At 48.2% G+C, this 18,937-nt stretch overlaps 1 protein-coding gene across 4 annotated transcripts in view; it reads left to right on the top strand.

The window, feature by feature from the left end:
* Window positions 1–8,441, top strand: part of SH3PXD2B (SH3 and PX domains 2B) — a 123,818-nt gene extending 115,377 nt beyond the window's left edge. For all 4 annotated transcript variants that reach the window (XM_090064557.1, XM_090064555.1, XM_090064553.1 and 1 more), the window contains 2 exons: window positions 339–464; window positions 3,356–8,441. In XM_090064557.1, the coding sequence (XP_089920683.1) occupies window positions 339–464; window positions 3,356–4,879 (1,650 nt within the window). In that variant the 3' untranslated portion in view covers window positions 4,880–8,441. The remainder of the gene's footprint in view (window positions 1–338; window positions 465–3,355) is intronic.
* The last annotated feature ends 10,496 nt before the right edge of the window (window positions 8,442–18,937 follow it).

Below are 18,937 nucleotides of genomic sequence, written 5' to 3'. Positions count from 1 at the left end.
GCTGTCATGTTGGGGGCCCCTGGGATCCCATGCAGCCCCTGTGACATTCAGCCCTCCACCAACCACTCTGAAGTTGGACACTCCTGGGTTAGGAGATGATTGGATATAAACAAAATCTTTTGCCTGTTCCATTTTCCTAGGTTAGTGGTTCTGCAGAATATGCCGTTGAAAGGAATCTGTGTGGTTTTGCATTCAGCCTGAAAATCAGTTTAGCGGCTGCGTCATTGTGGATATTACTGAGCTCTCCGCTGGCCGGTGTCTCTCTGAATAGCCAGGCAATATGAGCCATTTATACAAGTGTAACAAATAAGTTGGCTGACTGTTTTTTATTACAACAGCCCCGTGGTTTGAACCTGCCTAAACCTCCTGTCCCTCCCCAAGTGGAAGAGGAATATTACACCATTGCTGACTTCCAGACCACCATCCCTGATGGCATCAGCTTCCAGGCAGGAATGAAAGTGGAGGTAAGACTGCTTTGTCATCCTTGACTCCTTGCATTTCCTCCACCACATCACCCACTCAACTCAGTGTGAGTGGGTTTGAGGCCACCTTCTGATTTGCCTTTATTGAATTTTTCCATGGCTGGGTCCAGTCACCATAGCCTTCATATTATATGACTCCCAGCTCCTGTTGGCCTTGGGGTTAGTATGTAGACATGGAGTCCATTCCCAAGCAGGGATGTGCTTTGAACAGAGGTGGGGTAGGCTGAATCCTAGTAGGAATTAATATATACCTATCTGTGAGGGCTCTAAACCAGTATAAGTGCCCAGTTACCACAAAGGCACCAGGAAGGTCCATTACAGAGAAGAAGTCCTGCACATGCTCATGAACCTCTGAAGTCTCTGACCCTGAGATGCTCTATTGGCCTTCTGTTCTGATCTATGCTTAGTTTTGTCAGTATAACTGTGTCATCTTGGAGCTTCCAAATGCTATTCCCCACCCCCAAATGCCACAGCTATGCTGGCAGAAGCTCTCTGTTACCAGCAAGCAAACACTTATGCCCATGTACTTCATTTATTTCAGGGAAGTTGTCTAAGCTGCCCTGTTAAAAGTACACAACGCTGATTTAAGTAAGCCGTGCCCAGCAATGCCAGCAAACCCTTTCCAGTGCACAGGGCCACAGTCTTAACTATCAACACCTTTCAACTCCCCGGAAGGTGTCCTAGCTGAATGGCCCAGCAGTGACACCCTGTGGTCAGTTGCAAATGCTGCTTGTGCTCTAGTCTTACAAGGATCCAGATTGTCTTTGTCTGCTGCTTCCAGTCTGAAGTGTGATGCTGAACCTGGCAGACTGTCCCCCATATAATAGGCATGCCTAAGATTTTATTTTGTTTCCCTTTGAAAACTGCCAGTTTAGTGCACATGAAAATGAGGAAGCTAGAAAAGTCTGAGTCACCAAGGCCAGAATCAGCCAGGGATAGGTGTAATGGGTAGCTTCCAATGCTGTGGTATCCTGACCTGCAACATGTTCTGTTGCACCACTCCTGGGTTTCTCCCCACTCAGCTCAGTGCTTCTTGCCATTCCATGTTTACTTTTTTGAATGACACTCAGCCCTGGTGTGCTGGAGCCCTGCTCTTACCATGCCTATCCTGCCCAATTGTGCAATGTGCGTTTCTGATGTGGCCCAACAACCATTAGTAACAAACCACCACACTTCCTCTGTAATCATATCAGGCTTTCAATACTGATCTTGCAGAGGGTCAGCAGAGTGACCTGGAGCAACGAATTTAGACTTGAGAGTGCCTGTAGGCATGCGGGGAAGCTGCTTCTATGCACTGCAATTAATCGAGTCCGCTGGAGAGTGCTAATTATCGTGCCTCCAGCAGCCTCCATTGTCTCATGTATCACCGTCAAATGAGCTTTAGTTAAAGCACTTCTGCTGCCATTTTGGAGTGAGGGGGTGCCAGTACATGAGACACTGCCAGTGCTTTAATTAGAGCAGCTCTTGGAGTGACTCTAGTTCAAGTGCCCTGACCATCACCCCAGAACGCATGTAAAAATGGCCTGGGAGACCTGGGGTCTATATCTGGCCTCCTGCGTGGCCTTGGCCAAGTTTCTTCCCCTCCTGATGCCTTGGTTTCCCCATTTGAAAAATGGGGTTCCCTAAAAAGGCTGTGGAATCTCCATCTGAGAGAAGGTTATACAAATACTTGGTTAAAACATGGATGTTCCCACCTTGAGCGTGGAGCTGACCCAGAAGACCTCATGAGGTTCTTTGCAGTCATATCTGTCTTATGTTCTGTGAAAACAGTTGTAATGATATTGACCTCCTCTAAGGTTGACTGATGATAACATGCTATAGTTTCGTAGCTGGTAGGGTCAGAAGGGACCTGAGCAGATCATCAAGTCCAACCCACTGCCCTGGGCAGGAAAGGATGCTGGGGTCAAATGACCCCGGCTAGGTGATTATCTAGCCTCCTTTTGAAGACCCCAAGGGTAGGAGTGAGCATCACTTCCCTTGGAAGTTGGTTCCAGATCCTAGCCGCCCTGACTGTGAAGTAGCACTTCCTGATGTCTAGCCTGAATCTACTCTCAGTCAACTTACGGCTGTTATTCCTAGTTATTCCTGGTAGTGCTCAGGTGAACAGGGTCTCCCCCGTTCCCTGCTGGTCCCCCTTGGCCAATTTATAGATAGCCACCAAGTCCCCTCTCAACCTTCTGTTGTGAAGGCTGAACAGGTTCAGGTCCTGTAGCTTCTCCTCGTAGGGCCTGCCTTGCTGCGCCCTGATCATGTGAGTGGCCCTCCTTTGGACCCTCTTTGCTGTCCACATCCTTCCTGAAGTCCAGCACCCAGAACTGGACGCAGTACTCCAACTGCAGCCCAACCAATGCCACATAGAGGGGGAGGATCACCTCCTTGGACCCTCCTCATGATGCATCTGTGGATGCATGCCAAGGTGCAGTTGGCCCTACTGACCGCATCCTCACATTGGCGGCCCAAGTCCATCTTGGACTCAGTAATGACTCCAAGATCCTTTTCTGCCTCTGCACTGATGAGAAGGGAGTTCCCCAGCCTGTAGGTATGGTGCTGGTTCTTCCCTCCCTTCCTTACTTGCACTTGTCAGTACTGAAACTCATCCTATTCTCATCTGCCCACCCCCATAACCTGTCCAGATCTAGCTGTAGCCTGTCCCTCCCTTCTAACATGCCCACTTCTCCCCACATCTTAGTGTCATCCACAAACTTGAACAAGGTGCTTGAACAGGGGGTATTATCAAAGGACTCCTTTATGCAAAGATGTTAAGCACTCATCTCCTGCCTACTTTTTTTTAATCCCCTACTCCATCGCAGGCAGTTGTTAAACTTAAAGGGGTGGTTCATAGATTTCTAATCTGTTTTTGTTTCTTTTTGAAGGTGATTGAAAAGAACCTGAGTGGCTGGTGGTACATTCAGATTGATGAAAAAGAAGGTTGGGCCCCAGCTACGTTCATTGACAAATACAAGAAAACTAGCAATGCATCTAGACCTAACTTCCTGGCACCATTATCTAATGAGATGGTCCAGCTCCGACTTGGTGATGTCACTGTGGAAGACAGTGCCAGTGAAGAAGCCACTGGGCCATGCAGACCTCTGCCTGAGGCACCACCGAATGGCATGGACTGTGGAACAAAATGGGCCAAAGACTGGAAGGGGAAGGACTCCCTGGAAAGTGGGGATTTAGCTGTAGCCTCTGGGTATGAAGAGATCCCTGATCAGGATATAGAAGAGAAGCCCAGCCTCCCACCCAGGAAAGAGTCCATCATTAAATCTGAAGGTGAGTTCATGGAAAGACAGAGGCCTCCACCCAAGCCCCCGGGCATGATTTTGCCAATGATACCTCCAAAGCAGACACCTGCCCCCAGGGACAGCAAGAAACCAGAGCTGAAAACAGAAAAAGGCAAATTGTTCCAGCTGAAAAATGAAATGGGTCTGGAATGCGGGCACAAGGTGTCAGCCAAGGAAGTGAAGAAGCCAAACCTGCGACCCATCATCAAACCAGCCAAGCCCAAAGCTGAGCCCTTGGAGGACAAGCCTGAGCCAACTATCCAGAATCCTTTTTTGAAATCTAGACCTCAGGTCAGGCCCAAACCAGCTCCAGCCCCAAGAACAGACCTGCCTCCAGTAGATGATAAACTGGACATTTGCAGTCTAAGAAGTAAGCTTAGACCTGCAAAGTGCCAAGAGCGGTCCTCAGAGCAGGACCCCGGGGCTAGTGAAAATTCCTTCAGTAACAACGCACTCCCAGCAGATGCTCCTGGCTGGCCTCAGGAACAACCGAGTGCCGAGAACAGGCCCCTGCCCAAACAGGAAAGCCAGGTCCCAAAGGAGGCTCCACCAAAAGCTCCCTTTGGCCCAGCAAAGACGACTGACAGTGAGCCAAAGAATGGCTTCCCCATTGTCAGGGAGCCACCACCTCAGCGGCCAGTGGTACCACCCAGGAGGCCACCTCCTCCAAAGAAAGCAACACCTTGCTCCAGCGGCTCTACTTCAGACCTGAAAGCCCCTCAGAGGGAAGTGCCTGACCTCAGAGCTGCCCCAGTGCCTGGCAGGCCTATGCTGGTCCCACCAAAAGCTAAACCATTCCTGCCTGCTTTGGGCCAAGATGAAGCCAAAGTGAAAAGCAACTTAGGCCCAAAGGTAACACCCAGGCAGATGGAGAGAGGAGAAGCTAAGGAGAGGACAGCTGCTCCCTTCCCCAATCCAGATCTCTCCAAAGAAGCCCTCTATGTGGCAGTGGCAGATTTTGAAGGAGATGAGGAAACTAACAGCTTTAAAGAAGGGACTTTATTTGAAGTTCGTGAGAAGAACAGCAGTGGCTGGTGGTTTTGCAAAGTCCTAACTGGGGGGCCTTGTTGGGAAGGCTGGATTCCTTCCAATTATCTAAGAAAGAAGCCATAGTCTGCCCTCTGTTTACACAGTTGGAGGTTCCCATTCTTTCACCCGAGTATTTAATTAGCTTATTAATTTATAGTTTTCCATAATTCTGGCTTACAAAATATTTGGGATACTATACATTCCAATTTGCCATTCCTGAGGCTGAACTCAAGAAGCAGCTTGACATAATACAGCTAGGCCTCCATTCCTGTTCTGTCTGCTTCCCCCTCCCCCAGGAAATACTCCCTTCCATTGTCCATTTGGGGCAGCCCAGCCCTTGTAGATAGGTACGTGAAGTTGTTTCACAGCAAGTTTTTGGTTCTATGTCAGCAAATACAGCTTTTCCCCCATACTAGGAAGATTACAGACCTTTTGTTGAGAATACAGGTAGACCAGAGGAAATCCAGCTTCTAGGCAGGTAAAGAAATACAGCCAGCCCCACGTGCCCAAAGGAAATTTGGAATGGCAAAAGGAGTTGCTTTTCCTGGTGGCTCAGGGCCATGGTTAGGTATCATGCATCATATTGCCTAGTGCAGCCATACACACAAGTCATGGAAAACCAGGGATATCATCCTTCAGCATCAAATCCTGTAAGACTGCTGTGTGTGCACACATCTGCAGAGTGTTTCTTGTGATCATATATTTTGCAAGAGTTCAGGTTTGTGCCTTCTTCCCCCCTTGTTTGTGCCATGAAACACAGTTCTTTAGCCCCTTGTTTTTTCTTTAATGACAGGTGTTAATTTAAACATCATTCAGGTTTTTTTAATGTATGCTAATGGGATGGGAGATCCTCTCTGTGCTGAAGAGACTTGTACGTGGCAGTATTTTGGACAAGCAGTGGAATTAATTTCACTACAGTAGGTGGTGGGAGCAATGAGCCATGTTACCCAGGGGGATCGGAAATAAGGACTTGAACAACCCCATGAGCCCTGGGAAGAAAAGGGTGCTGGGAAAATGCTTGCCCTCCCCCATAGTGACTACACCTCTGCTTTATAGATGGCTACAGAAGTCAGGCCCTTCACCCATGTTGCTCCATCTCCCCAAGCTGGCAGGCAGCTACAAGAAGGTAGTTATGCCACAGTGGGCACTGGTATTGTCTAGTGCAGTCCAGAGTATGGGTTTGCCTTTCAAGGTGAATGGTTATAGGGTATATTGAGCTCTTCTAGTGCTCAAGTGGTGCTATGTCTCCTCAAGTTAAATCATCCTTCTGTTCACCCTTGTTCTGCTTTACTTTGTTGGGGGAGGGTGTGAAGTGAGGGAGGGCAGTGCCTTTTTTTGATGCCTTGTGTCCCATTACAGAAAAATCTCTCTCTCTCTAACCATAAAAGCCTGTTAAACTCCCTCTGAAATGGCTGGTCTTCCTATTCTTCATCTGTATTTCCCACTGTTTTCTAAGTATGTACTTAATATTCATTTTCGTGCATAGGTCAGTGTGCTTGGAGGCTTTAAGTCAAATAAAGTCTGGGTTTTTTTCATGCTTGCTGTCCAACCTGCTACCCCTTGCTCACAGTATTATAATTCCACTCGCTCTCAATATTGTTACTCCCAGGAAAGCTGGTTACATCCAGTTGGCCACAACTCCTCCATGTTGTTTCCTTTCTTTTTATACTATTGTAATTGTGGAATCCAGACTTTGCTTTCCCTATCATATAAGAGTTTTAAACCCCACTAAAGGTTTTCCATTGGGGAAAACTTTAGGTCCAAGTTTTCCCCACCCTGTACTAATTGCACCTAGCTGCAGATCTGACTTCAGAGATGTATAATTTCTATTGTTGAACTTAGTGTAGCATTTCCTCTAATGGGGGGCCAAGGGAGTCAATCACTGAAGTTGTTTTCCTTCCTTCCTTCCTATTAATTGAACTGGCTCCACCCCTGTTCATCCAATATTCCCTTTTAAAGGTTAACAGAAGATTCTAACTCCTAGTTTATAGAGCAGAAACATAGGGAGAACAGCTTTGTCCCTGGCTATTATTTTAATGTTTTTTTCATAATTGGAATTTATGGGCAATGTAGTAATTAATAATCTCATTGCTCTGCTGAGATGCAGTAACCCTAACTTATATATAGTCAATAAACAAGGCTGCTCATGGTATTTGTGATACAGTTGTGTGTGCCCTACAGAATGAAGTGACAGTTTAACAGAGCAGCCTTGTCTCTTTGCACCATTGCTCAGTTAAAACTCTGTGTCAGTAGGGACATGGCTGATTATGGGCCTGTCTATCAGTCTTTTTTTTTTCCCAAACAGAGCCAGACAGTATTGTCTGCCCTCCCTCCCTAGCCCATCCCTCCTCCCCAGCCCAGGTTGCTTTTGGTATATGTTTTAACCAAAGATTGATATAAACTGTGTACACTTTCCCTGTGGCAGTGCCATCTTATTCTCTGTTTATTGTGTGGCATTTTAGTCCTGAGGTATTTCATCTCTCTCTGTCACTCTTAGACCTCATTGATCTTTGTCTTGCTCAAATAGAACAGTGCCATTTCTGTTGCTCCCATGCTAAAATAAGGTTCTCTTCTTTTTCCCTCCCAGACTAAATGCTGGTGCTGTTAATGCCCAAGTGTTAATGTTTCATATTGTAGGATACACATATTGTATTTGGCTGCAACTCAAAGCTGCAGCATCAGCCCATAGTTACACAAAGGTGTCACAGTGCTTACCAGCACCTGCTGTATATCAGGTGACTTCGTTGGGTCAGAACACTATGCACTGCTCTCAGACTTAAAGATCAGAAATAACCATGTAATGTCCCTGCCACTTTCTTCTGGTTTACATATTTGAAATGGAAAGGGATTCCAGTATCAAAAGTAATCCCAGTAAGGAAGAGCTTGAGTCACATTCCCCAAATACTGTACTCTTCTACATGATGCCCCACTCTTTCATCTACTATCCGCAACATAGATCCTCAGACCCAGAGAGTGTGATCCAGTGCTTGAGTGCAGGAGTGCCTGTGCTGGCTCCCTGACTTTGTTCCTGAAGCCCTGTGCTCCAGGGCAGGATGTGTCACATGTCTGTGCCTCAGTTTACCCATCTGTAAAATGAGGTTAATTTTACCGACCTACCTCGCTGGGGGATTGCTCGGTTAGCTAATGTTCATGAAAGCACTTTGAGATTCAAAACTGAAAGGCACCAGAGAAGGACTGAACATCATTCTACATGCAAATCCCAGGTACCTTCACATAATTAGATGCCCCCCTCTGCTGCAGAGTACCTGCTTGCCATGTAATTCTCCTTACTATGCAACTCAGAGACTGGCATTCCCTGTGTGGGTGAAGACCAGCATGTCTCCTGTATCCTGACCCTCAGCTTTGCAGTTCTTCAACGCAGTGTATCACAGGCAGGCTGGAGGCCTCTCAACTGCACTTCACTCCTTTGTGAACTATAGAAGCCTGTTTGTCTCTTTATACTATGTAAACACGTATACATCTCTGCATTATTGCGGGTGGGGGTGTCTGAGGAAAGTAGATGTAGCCTATGTAAATGCCATAGCTATACTTTTGCCATTATAGGGTTGATTATTTTTGGTTTTGTTTTTTGTTTTGTTTTTTTAAATAAAAGTTGCTTGACTGGTTTCAAGCAGATTTGTGAACAGGTCTGTGCCTGGTGTGTGTCTGTGCTGCTAATGAGCAGGCTGTCATGGAAAACTGTGTCCTGGTGCTGCAAGACCAAAACTTCTCAATGGTTTGTTTTCATAAGAAGAACAAGAAATACCCATGCAGGAAAATATTGTTTCGCCCATGATTATTGGTATTGCAGTAGCACCTGTGAGCTTGAGTCAGGTACCCTTGTGCTGAGTTCTGTACAAGCCCATCACTGTGTAAGGCAAAGATACAACAGGTAGGGACAATAGGTAAGTTCTTGACCCTGTGCTGGGTGAGACTCCTGAGAAATGAAGATGAAGTGACCCATTGACATTTCTCTTGGTTCTCATAGCCCATCATGAATAGATAGCACTACAGAAGAGGGAGAATAAGCAAAGGCCCTTGAGGCAGCAGGGAAAAAGATGCTCAGATATGGGAAAGGAAAGAGAAGGCACAACAGATTCTAGGAAGGATGGTAAGTCAGAGGTTTCTATTGCTCCCTATAGAGTTTGATGTAATGTGACCTAATACTGACAAGGTATGGGGTGACACGGGTGGGATCACGAGTGCATTGCAACATATCCCGCCCAGAGAGCACCATGTCCTGAATATTTGAATTTGAATTACACAAGGCCCTTTATTAAGAGGCTTGGATGTGGATTTAATCAGAGACCAAGCTTTTGATAGCTGTGTACTCTCCTTCTAGATGACTGAGGTCATCTTGTTTATGGGCTAGCCCCAGGAGCGGTATGTACCCTGACTTCAAAGAGCACATGCTTCTGCTACCTGTTGTAAACAATGATCCCAGGGTGCTGGCCACTCACTGTGCCTTGACTTGCCCAGGCAACCCCATGCAACGTGGGGAATGTCAATGAGTGCAGAAGCTATGTGATGTGTCTAGTAAGTAATACCCTGTCAGGACAGTGGATCTCTCCAAGGCTATTTGTGCATAAAAATACAGTCTCTCACCCCAGCTGCAAGCACCTGGACTAATGTTCTAATCTGTGGGCTTATGCTTCGTATTCAGCATTGTTTCATAATGCCAACCTGCATGTTACATTATAATAGAGCCATAGAGTTTATATCTGGTTCCGGTCCCCTCCTCCTCTTTCCCCAGCAACCTCCGGGGTTGCTTAGCTCTCAAAATGCTTGGGGCAGACCTTAATAGTGCCATGGAACAGTTGAATTTGGCTCGGCGCCCTGGTAAAATCCTTTGGAAGCCTTGGCTTCCCGTATCACGCCAGGTAAGGGTAAGCTTGTGGTTTTTTAATTTTAGTCTTAGCATGGAAAACTGCCCTACTTCATCCTCAGGACATATGTCCCATGACCTTCCTTGAAGCCAGTGATTCTCAACCAGAGTGTAGAGCACCCTGGGGCACCACAAGATCCTCTGAAGGGTTCTGCAAAGTGCTAAGAGAGAAGCAGGTGCAAGGAGATAAGTGCAGGCTTAGGCTTGTCCCTGCCTGGCCGTTGCCTTTCCCTCACTTCCCAGCCCCTTGGCAAGGAGGTGCTGCTCGGTTCACAAACATTATGGGTGGGAGCTTTGGGTCAAATGAGGAGTATCTTGCATCTGAAAAAGTTGAGAAGCGCTGCTCTTGGCTAGTCCCTGTGTCCTTCAGACATCACTGGACAAGCTGTGGTCTCTGGGATATTGGACTTTGTAGGAAAGTTAGTGGGCTCTGTTCTTGGCACTGCCGCTAACTAGCTGTTTGGCCTTAAGGAAGTCATTAAGGCCATAAAGAAGCTCTGTATGCACTGCTCCCCCCTGCCCCCCAATGCTGTCTCATCTGTTTGGACTGTAATCCCTCAGGTCAGGCTGCAAACCTAAACCTGTACTTCCTGTGCCGTGTTATGTGTCTTGAACAGTTGTCTGCATCACAAACAGCACTGCTGCTACCGGTGCCGAACAGCCTCTTTCTCCGTCCCCTCCCAGGTGAGGCCAGGGACACTGAACAGGCCCCAGGAAAGCAGACAATCCCTCTTATTCATCAGTGAATCCTGCTAGATCAGGGATGAACCTTCCCCTGCTGCTGACTCTGCCCCACTTGTATAGTTAACCAGGGGGCTTGCACCTAAATCCATTGGCATTTTGGTTTGATCTCAGTCAGCTACTCAGCACTGCCCCACCCCCAGAGCCTTCTCCCCACTCTTTGAAATATCTATGAGGAAATTAAGTTTTTTTCCTGATGCTGGTTGGGTCAGACTTGGAACTCTTTTGGTTTGTCCTCAGTGACATCTAATATACTGGATAATGGCTTCAGATAAGACCCCGCAAAAGTGAGGCCAGAGGTCAAGCTGCCTTCTCACTACACCCCAGTGAGTAAATCCCTAAAGACTGTTTAAGGTCCAAGGCAGGTGCTTGTTGAGGAGCTCATAATTTTCAGTTGCAGCTGCAACTTTATCACTACCAATTTTTGATCAAAAGGGGGTGATTAAAAGCTGGCATATACAGGCAGTCCTTGGACTTAGGACACAATTGGTTCCTGAAAACCGCATCTTAAGTTGAAACGTTGTAACTTGGAACCAATTTTCTCATAAGAAACAATGTTATAAATGGAGATCCGTTCCTGAACCAAGGCCCGATGCCCTGTTTTCACCAAAAATGCCCCAAAATTTTGTAGTCGATCAAGTATAGATGAGTAACACGGCTACATTAATGTATTTATATTGTAAATAGCAATCATATTAATTTGGAAGGGCTTCTTTGAGGTGACTTTGCTGGACGTTTTGAAGGGCTGTGGGTTGGACTTTTTGAAGGGTTCTTGGGAGTCTTGGCTACAGGTTTTCCTGAAGTCTCGTCTGCTTTCTTAATTAAAGTGTCCAAGGAAGTTTGGACAGATGTTCTCCAGGGAGATGTGACGCAGCAAAGTTGTTCGCTGGTGTGGCGTCGCATCGGATCAAGCGTTGTGAAGTCAAAACTGATGTCATAAAGTTGAAATGGTGTCCATTTATAAAAGTAAGTGTGAAACGTAACTTGAAGCATTGTAAGTCAAGGACTGCCTGTAATTACCGGTAAGTTTTCCTAATCTTTCTTATAGGATCTCAAGTCACTTCTGTCATGTTGGTGAAAGCTGGGAAGCAATGCCTCTAATAGCATTCCCAGGGTCCATGATCTTAGCTTCAGGCTACTGCATAGTGATCCCATGCCAAAGCCATCGTTCCAAGCCTGTCCCCACTGCACAGTTTGGAGAAATTGGGGAATGCTGCAAAAAGGAGGGCTGGCTCCATAGTTGTCCTGCTTAGGTTTTCCAGAATCAGATCTTGATGTTGCATAGTCACAAATGTTGTTTCTTCTCTCAGGCTTTTATAAATGAGTCTCCACCAGGCTTCTCTCAGGCTTTTGAATAAATGAGTCTCCACCAGGCAGAGATGAATTTAGAGACAAGGGTGAGGCAGGAGTTGACCACCCGCATCTGGGGTGCTGTTTAGTCAGGGAGAGGACTGACTGATGATTTCTCCAGAGTCACTTTCTTCCGGTGTCAGTAATGAGCTTTGGGCATCCTACTTGACCGGCTCTATGCTTCAGGCAGCCACTGTGTGGTGCTGTCATCTCGCCATGTCTGCAGCATCAACCAAAGTAGTAAACTGCTTTTGCCTTTTGTGCAGTGGGCTCATTGGGGTGGGATGAACTGCAGCATTTAACTGGTGCAGGCAGGTTCCTTGCAAAGACAGACGTGCTAGTGGTGTGCCCTGCACCTGCAGTAGAGGCAGGAGTGGGCTGTGGAGTATGTGCAGGAAACATGTCTGTTAATGGCCTCGTGCTTGTGTGACCGAGGGGGCAGATGAGGGATTTCTCTCTCACTGCAAGGCAGGACCTCAGGTTGCCTTGTGGGTGTAGGAGAAAATTTGTTTTGTGTGAGCTACTCTTCTCATGGCTACTCCTGGGTTTCCCCTGCCCCAAAGTTTTTCTGCTGCTTGCCTCAGATGCCCTCAGTTCCTTAACCCAAACTGCTTGAACTATTTGCAGAGGGATCTTCTTTTTATTCTGCACAATGGGACCCCCTTGGTGTCTTCAGTGGACAGAAGGGGGGATCTTGCTATCCAGATCATAATAATGAACATTTATTAGCCAGCCACTGTGTTTCCCTGGCTTGGCCTAGAAGCCCCCAGGCAATGAGAAATGTCATTGCTGTTCTAAATGTCTGTCACTACTAAAGTATTGCTTTCCTCTGGCAGATGTTGGGGCGGTACAGCAATGGCACTCTCCCATCCCGCTGCTGGATGGTGCCTGCTGCTGCTTTTCTTTGCTGCTTGCATCAAGCAAAAATCCCAGCATGTGCCAAGGAGGCGTTGGCTCTGCTCAGAATCCAGCAGGAGCCCTCGGGCACAAATGGCAGTGGGGTCACGGTCTTCTCTGGTTGCATCAGTTCCTCAGGACCAAGCTCAGCTGAAGATAACAGCCAAACCTCAGCAGCTCTTTGCCTTTAATTACTTAGAGATGTGGTGCCCAGCTCCCAAACCACATCTTTGGCTCCCCTTGCAAGGGCGAGCTATGTGGAGCAGAGCGCAGCCCGCCTAGCACTCCCCAGGGAAGGGGCAGCACAGCTTTCAGATGCAGCTTGAAGGATTTATTTTTTTACATCCAGTGATCAGAAAAATCCAACCAGGGAATGATTTCCCATTCTTGAGGAAAGAGAGGCCAATTCCAGGAGAACAAACCAAAATAGAGCTGCCTTCATATGTGGTCCTCCAGCCCAAGGATTTTAGTTTAGCTTTCTTTAAAATCCCAGAGGAGGGATACATTTGCCCTGGCCTCCTTCCTCACATACTCTCTGGCACCACTTGCTTTGCGCGGATTCCAGAGAGATGACTGTATGGGACCTTTGGCCACATGGGAGTCAAGGGCACAGAAAAAGGCGGCTGAGGTGAAGACTTTATTACCCTGTGACTTGGATATCAGAGCACAACTGCTTTTGGCATCAGGTTGCAGCCATCCCATGTGTGCGAATGTTTGAGATGAGGAGTAAAGGGGAATGGGAGATGTATGACAGTTTCTAATGTAGTAAAAGTGTTGGGAGAACTGCCATCATGAGGGGCTTGGGTGCCTTTTAGGTCTTCCAAAAAAACCCCACTCAGCTGCTGCCTAACTCTTGAGGAGCCGGTTTCCCATTTCCTGCAGGTCTAAATTTCCCAAGACGCATCCACACAAGTCATGAGCAGCTAGTTGCCTGGGCAGGTAAGTATCCTTGGCATTCACAGAGTACAGGTTTCCCCACCCTCGCTTGCAAAGCCCAGCCCTGTCTGACAGGTGTTCTCGGGCAGCACCCACTAGATCTGGACTTGCATAAAAAGCAGCCAGTACTACTGCCCCTCTGACCCAGTAGCGCTTGCTAGAGGGAGCAGGGTTCAAAGCCCTCCTCCACCTGAAGGACTTGAGCCTGTGGCTCCTGGGGAGGCCCCTGGGGACCAGGCACTGAGATGTTTTGGGTTGGGCCTTTCTCCATCTGTCCTGTAGAAGCAGAATAATATATTAATTGCAGGAGCAACTGGAATTAAGGGCTTCCCACTGCTGTATGAGTGCTTTAGCCATGAATTTAGACTCATTTGCTCATGCTGTCCATCCCCATGAGCATTTAACCCGGCCATGCAAAGTGGAAGAGCTTTAGCTGACAATGCTCCAACAGCTGAGATATTGGCTAATAACAGGATTCTCCAATAGTAGGACCCCCTGTCCTCTGTATTTTGTGACCTTCAGATTGGCAGACCCTGTGTGTGGGAAGGATAGGCCTGGCTGAGGTGCTAGGAATCTTAACAGCAGGTAGTTGCTGCTTCCCAACCAAGTAGGTGCCTCAGCTTGGAGCCTACGTGCCAAATGTAGTGTTGCTTGCCATGCTTGCTGGCCGAGTAGGTGCCTATGAGTTGGGCATTGCAATGCTGAGCCTGGGGATGCTTCGGTCCTTCTGTGGAGCTAGGCCAGCATTACTAATTTCCCCTCAGCCGTGCTGCTAGCAGAGCCAGACCATTGTTAAACCAGAAGCAGTGGCCTTACCGCTGGAAAAAACTCAACAGCGCAGAGCACAAAGCTCCTTCGGCAGGAGCAGCTTCAGCCTGGGTCCTCTGCCACCCTGGCTTGGAGTGATTGTAGAACAGGACACTTCTTTCTTTCTTGCCAGGGCAGAGTTATGAATGAATTCCTCCCCTCGCGGCTCCAACCACAGCTAGAGCTGTTTGACGTTCCTTGGATCCCACAGGCTGCACTGCAGAACATAAACAGTTTACAGATCAGCCCTGTGCTGGCCCTTGCCTGTTAAATAACAGGAAGGCACATTTGCGATGGGCAGCCTGCCTGCATAGCCTCTGCTCTGTGGAGCAGGGCGACGTCATTGCTCACTCGCACAAATACTGCCATGTGTCTGGCAGTGGGGGAGTCAGCTGGGGGAGGATGCCAGGCGTGAGTCTGATCACTCAAGAGCGCACTTGGAGTCTGACTGCATGGCTCAGTGAAAGGAGGCTCAAAATGACTTCCTGTGCTGGGGCATCAGGATAAAGAGGCAGCTGCAAAGAGGCCAGCTGGATTCACATGTAGGCTGAGGAGGGAGCGAGTGAGCAAGGTGAGGTGAGTAAGCAAGGTCCATATAATAGAAGTACAAAGGTTTTGGGGGAAGGTGTTAAATTCTCCCTTGTCCATGGCAGAGCGGAAAAGGACTGAAGATTGGGTTTTGGTCTGGCTTAGTCTCACCCCGTATCTCCTGAGTTGGCCAGTGCTCTAGTGCAGGGGTTTTCAACTGGGGTACATGTACCCCTGGGGGTACTTCTGATGGCCTCAGGGGTACTCGGCAGTGGGTGCTGCCACCACCAGCGCTTCTGCTGCTGCCACACCGCTGGCACTTCCGCCACCACCGTGTCACTGGCATGCTTGCTGATCGGCTGTGGGGGACCTCCCCACTCTGGTTGCCGATCAGCTGCTGGGGGACCACCCCCCAGCCCCTGCTCTAGTGCATGGCAGGGATAAGCAGCAGTTGTGGGCAAGCATGAAGTGGGCAAAAGAACAAAAGATTGAACGAAGTGGGCCATGAATAATTTACTACTGGAAACTGGTTTCTGACTATGAGAACAAGGGTCTGGAACAGGCTTCCAATCAAGTTGTGCAGGCAGAAGACTGTAACAAGTTTTCAGATGAAGCTGGATCAGTTCTTGGCTGGTTAGCGCACACTGTGGTGGCTATCAGGATCTGAGCTAGGATCTGCATAGCTCTGTGTTGTGTACATGCATCGGTTTGTCTGAGCTACTAGAGATCATCTCTGCATCATGCAGGCTTAGACTACCCTTAGCTCACCCTTGGTTTATTTCTGCCTCAAATACTGATTTGAAGGCAGTGATCCAGAATAAGGTAACACTTACTTACTGAAAGGATCAACCTGAAAGGATTCTGGAAGTGGGAATATAGCTTTTATGTGCAGAGGCCAAATGAAAGTGATACCAGCACCGTGCCTCTGCATTAAGGCCCAGCTCCTTACAAGACATGGTCTGTGTTGTAATCCCTGGGAAAGTTTGTAGTTTAGTTAGTTTTAAACATGATATCAGAAGAGCCCATGGGATGTGTTTGCTTTCTCTGTTTAGCAAAGATGGAACTGCCGGACGCTAGCTGACGTTCTCAACGGTGGCCTGTTACCTCCAAATGCCCGTCAAGTAGCCTTAGATGGGAGTCCAAGATACCTTATGCTGAGCGCCACAAACACTGATGGGTGTTAGTGCTGGCTTGAGTTTGGAGCAGTCACACCTGAGGCCAGCAGGGACCTGGGGGACTGAAACCTCTCCTCCACCCATCCCACCCCCTCCTGACTTCCTGAGCTGTCTGTCCCAGGGGAGCAGGCAGGGAAGGGTTAATCTGCCTGCCCAGCCCCCATGGGTGCTGGGCTGCTCCTCACTTTTTGGGCTGAGCAGAGGGGCTGTGAGCAGGGATCAGGAGTGGTGGGGGATGCGGGGACAGTGGAAGGTTTGGTGTAGGGTAGAGTGGTTGCACCTTAGTGTAACAAGGATCAAAGATAATCCTGCCCTGGAGTGGTGTAGAGTGCGTCACCTAAAGAGTGTTGAAAACCAGTTTCAGGTGTTAATGTATGGATAATCCGGGTGTTAAGAGCTCCAGGAACCACCCAAAAGTACTGTGTAACAAGGAAGCCACACAGCTGTATCAATCAGCGCTGGGCCTGAGCTAATCACTCCTGCTTCTCAGCTCCTTGGCACACTCCGTGGCGGCTGTCAGGATCTGAATGAGGGCCTTGCACTGTGAGCTGCACAAATGCTGATCAGGATGCAGACGCAATGCTTTCTGCCAGATCTAGCCACAGAAAGCACTCTATAGTTGTGACCAAATGCAAGTGCATGGCTGCAGGCACCTTAAAAAATGGCCCATCAGCTCAAAGTCTAACCCCCCCACCTCCCCATGAGGTGTCAAATCAACATGTTTCAATATGTAGTGCCTTTTGTAGCATGTCTGCAGAGCTAGCTCCCAGCCTGTTGCTGTTTTCAGAACAGGAGTGGGGGGAAAGGGAGTGGAGGGAGTTCAGTCGGGGGGCGGTTCAGCTCCCCCCCCCCGGAGAGTGGGGCAGGTGTAGTGGAGCCCACCTGAGGTGGGGTGCTCCAATTCACCCACCTTACCCTTCTCTGCCAGCTGGGGAGCCCCAAGCATGAGCTCCCTCCGCTGCCTTTCCCCCCTCCCATTCTGAAAACAGCCAGCTCTGTTAGAGAGCTGTGACTTGCTGTGGGAACCTGGCTGCAGGCTCCCAGCCCCCAGCTGGAGTCCTCTCCCTCCGGACCCAACCGTGAACTTGTATTTGGTCTGGGGTAACGCTCCAACTCAGGATGCTTTGCAGAAATCGTTCTGAGTTACAGCTGGGAGGTGCACCTCGGTGTTAGTGCTAGTTTGGGGTCTAGAGCAGTCACATCCTTAGTCTACAAATCTTCTCTGACTGTCCCCCACCTGCACAGCTGTGACTTGCCACCAGAGGCCTGGTGAGCAGAGGCAGAACTAGGAGCTGGAGCTCTGAGTTGCCACTAGAGGGCTCGTGAGCCAGGACAGGCTATCCCTGCTTTATGGGCAGGAGTGCAAGAGACCCTGGGATACTGGAGGACTTCAACTTGGGCAGCACATTTGTGGGGAGTGGAGTGGCACACCTTAATGGACCAGGATCTGAGTAGTGCAGATCAGAGATAATCCCGTCCTGGAGTGGCATAACTTTGGGCCACATAAATGTAAGGTGTTCATGTGCAGACAATCCAGGGGTTAAGAGCTCCAGAAGCCACCCAAAATTACCATGTAATAAGGCCCTAGTATCTCTGCCTGGCACTGTGCTACTTAGATGCATCGGTTTGTCTGGGCTAGCAGAGATTATCTCTGCACGGCTGAATTTGTGCCATGGAGACACTAACCCTTGCTCACTTTCAGTTTATTTCTGCCTTGAGGATTGATTTAGAGGGCAGTGATCCAGGATGAAATAACGCTTCCAGAAAGGATCCAACTACAATGAACAAAGGCCACTTCCGAACGGGGCCACACACACACATTAAACATGCTTTAACTTATGCTCATTGTCTTCACAGCTTAACTGACTTTGCTAACGGTCAGTCCTGTGTACAACAGCTTTAGTCCAGGTCACGGGAGGCTGGTTCTGGCACGTACATTCCCCAGTTATTAATATTATGCACAGTGGCAGAGAAGTTAAGGCACCTCACTATTGCTCTTGTGGTATGGGTTCAAACAGTACTCTGGACTTGGGCCCAATCTGCCCCCAGCTGACCCAGCTGTAAGTGGGTACCTGGGCCAAAGTGTCAGCAGCAGCTGGATGTGATGCTGTCTCCATCACTCCTTTGTGTACTTTCGGTTAGAAAGTCTGCTGAGCCCTATGTGCTGTGAAGCTCAGCTGGACCTTCATAATGGAATAAAGCCTCTTGGAATTTGCAGTCTTTTTTTTCTTTCCTCATTTTTACCAACTTATGCTACCAGTCCAAGGCTCACCTTCTTGTAAGGCCTATGAGGCCAAGTTAGGGTGCACAGGTCAGGCTTTTACTTGCAATAAGTAGGACCCTTTTGTATACAACTAAGCCCAATTACAATGCGTGCATAAGGTACCCGAGCCCATACCCTCTGCTGGTTATACTGGTGGAGTTCCTCTGTCTTCAGTAGCAGTGATGCTGGTTTTTGTACCAGCTGAGAACATGGCCCTGCAACATCAACTACAACAAAATCCTTACCTACGCTTCAAAATCTGAAAGGCTGGTGAGAACTTTTACAAGCCAAAGTTTTTATTTGTTTCATAAACAGGTAAAATTATATTAATGTAAAACAGGTGAATGGACAAAAATAAAACACACAGCACAGAACACAACACTATAGAATATTGACATGTAGAAGTGCAAATCCCTCCCTCGCGCCCCCTATCCCCGAAACAGCTTGCTTTAAAAGCCTGTAACAGAGGCCCAGAATCTGGTTCAGCATAGAACATGATGTACAGATCACAGTATTGAATCAGAAAGGTAACAATGAAAGCAATCAGCTGTCTTAGAAAG

This window comes from Crocodylus siamensis, chromosome 10 (genome assembly GCF_052110815.1).
Source record: "Crocodylus siamensis isolate JL-2025a chromosome 10, ASM5211081v1, whole genome shotgun sequence".
Taxonomy (NCBI): domain Eukaryota; kingdom Metazoa; phylum Chordata; order Crocodylia; family Crocodylidae; genus Crocodylus; species Crocodylus siamensis.
This window is presented reverse-complemented; position numbering and strand designations above follow the sequence as displayed.